This window comes from Nanorana parkeri, unplaced genomic scaffold, assembly GCF_000935625.1.
Source record: "Nanorana parkeri isolate BGI_ZX_2015 unplaced genomic scaffold, ASM93562v1 scaffold125, whole genome shotgun sequence".
Classification (NCBI taxonomy): domain Eukaryota; kingdom Metazoa; phylum Chordata; class Amphibia; order Anura; family Dicroglossidae; genus Nanorana; species Nanorana parkeri.
The window spans coordinates 571,319-573,525 of record NW_017306393.1 but is presented as its reverse complement, the minus strand read 5'-3'; the positions used below and the strand labels follow the sequence as shown (position 1 = coordinate 573,525).

At 40.6% G+C, this 2,207-nt stretch overlaps 1 protein-coding gene across 1 annotated transcript in view; it reads left to right on the top strand.

Annotated features, from left to right (window-relative positions):
* Nucleotides 1-2,207, top strand: part of IKZF2 (IKAROS family zinc finger 2) — an 82,787-nt gene that overhangs the window by 67,335 nt on the left and 13,245 nt on the right. The window contains exon 5 of the mRNA XM_018553603.1: nucleotides 1,853-2,020. Within this exon, the coding sequence (XP_018409105.1) occupies nucleotides 1,853-2,020 (168 nt within the window). The remainder of the gene's footprint in view (nucleotides 1-1,852; nucleotides 2,021-2,207) is intronic.

Sequence of the window (2,207 nt, the reverse complement as noted above, 5' to 3'; positions counted from 1 at the left end):
GGGGGTTGGAATGGGGTGGGGGTCCCCTATATTTCAGGTGCGATTTAGGGATTCCTGTGTCACAAACTTGCATTTTCCTGCAGCAGGAATGCCAAATTTGGCGTTTGCATGCAGCAACTGTCACATTCAAGTTAATGATCTGGTGACAGCCGCTGCATGTACACGCCTGCATAACGCATGTAATCGTATGTGATATGATTACATGCAGTTACAATAATCAATCACTATCCCTGGATATACAACTGTGTATCCAGGGCTGGTGATTGATTCCTAACTGCATGTAATCCTTTCACATATGATTACATGCGGTGTGCAGGCGTTTACATGCAGCAGCTGTCACCCGATCATTAATTTGAATCGGTGACAGTTGCCGCTTGTAACATGTGCATACATTAAAACTGGTACCGTATATAGTAGCGGCCCCCACGGGACTAAAAAATGTGTGTGTTTGTTCGTTGGCCCCCAACTAAATTGAGTTTGAGACCCCTGCTTTAAAGAGACTGTGTTACTTTTTCATATAAAGTCTATTCATCAGTTTAGTGCAAGTTCTGAAATTGTGTACAATATTTTATGTGGTAAAAATTACTATTGTGAAAGTCAACTGTTTCTCTGAAATAAGTCAACTTTGAAAATATTTTTTTTTCTCACAAAATAAAAATATTGGAACAATTAATAGCTTTTATGAAACTGGTGGATTATTTAAATATCAGCATAAACTCTCTTTGAGGTTGAGCCAACCAAGTCTTTCTCAGCTGCAGTCCTTAATGGGGGCCAACAATTATTTTTTCAAAATCTCCATATAGAATTATAGGTGAGGGTATTGATGCTCTTCTTTAAAGCTTATTTCCGGGAAAACCAAAAAAATTACGCTTGCAGTGGGGCTGTCTCTGCACTGCAAGGGTAAGGTGCCTGTTTTTTTCTAAACTGGTCTAAAGCAATTTTATCTACCTGAACCCCGCTCCCCTCACAGTCAGTGTGCGCCTTTTCTCTGTTTCCGCTCTGTGGAATATCCCTCAGCACCCTCTATGTATGGAGGTCTATGAAACCTGCATTAGATGTGATAACGTCAGCGGTCTTTAGACTGCCAGAGCAAAGGGGAGGAGAGGCTGTAAGGACCGGTCTACAAACCTGGAGGGAGCGGGGATCAACTAAAGTATAAGTGCTTTACTCCAGTCCCCTAGACAAAAACGTCCCCTTATTCCACAATGCAAGCTTGGTTCAGCCAATCTGCCCACAACCATGAATTCTCTGAGTAATTTCAGTGAGCCATTGAGCACTCTCTACTGACCAAAGCTACAAATCTCTATGTTTAAAACAATAACAAAATAGGGAAAACCAAACATGTGAAAGTCATAAAAATTGAGGTAAGCTCTGTAGTAACTCAAAATGTTTATTTGAAAACAAACGGGGAAACTTGATATTAAAGTATACCTGTGACTATTCAAGCTCCCCCTACGGCACAGACTATAGCACTCAGTGGTGTCTACACCTACCTTTTAGTTGCTTTCTCAAGCACCCCAGGAGTCCCTAATCCCTGGGCTCTCTACTGCACCTTCTTATTACCTGTATGGCTGTTCGCCAGTCCTGCATTCGCTCTTGTTATTATCTGCAATATTTGAGATAACCTTTGTCTACATTAGGATTTGTCCACTGTAGGATTTCACTGAAGGCAACTGTATCTCATTGTAAGAGAATTGTAGCAAATGTTTTTGATTTTGAAGGCTGAAAATGAAGTGAAAATGTGATTGCTAGTTCGGTTTAAAGGCACAACACAGCTTTCCTAATATCAAGTTTATGGGGTGTAGCTGCTAATAGTTGTTACTAAGTGGAATTAATTTGTTTTTCTATCCAGGGGAGCGCCCTTTCCACTGCAACCAGTGTGGAGCATCATTCACTCAAAAGGGGAATCTTTTGCGTCACATTAAATTACATTCTGGGGAGAAACCCTTTAAGTGTCCATTCTGCAGCTACGCCTGTCGAAGGAGAGATGCACTTACCGGCCACCTCAGAACACACTCAGGTGAGTTCCTTTTTTATAAGGAAATGTTTGTGTAAATGCTTATTTTGGCATTTTTCCATGTGCTACCCCTTTGACTGTGGGTCATCTTCATTTTTTGGCACACTCTTGGGGCAAAGTAGTTTTATTATACACCAGTAACAATGCTCAGAAGCTGCAACATATAATAATTTTTTTTTTTTTTTTACAT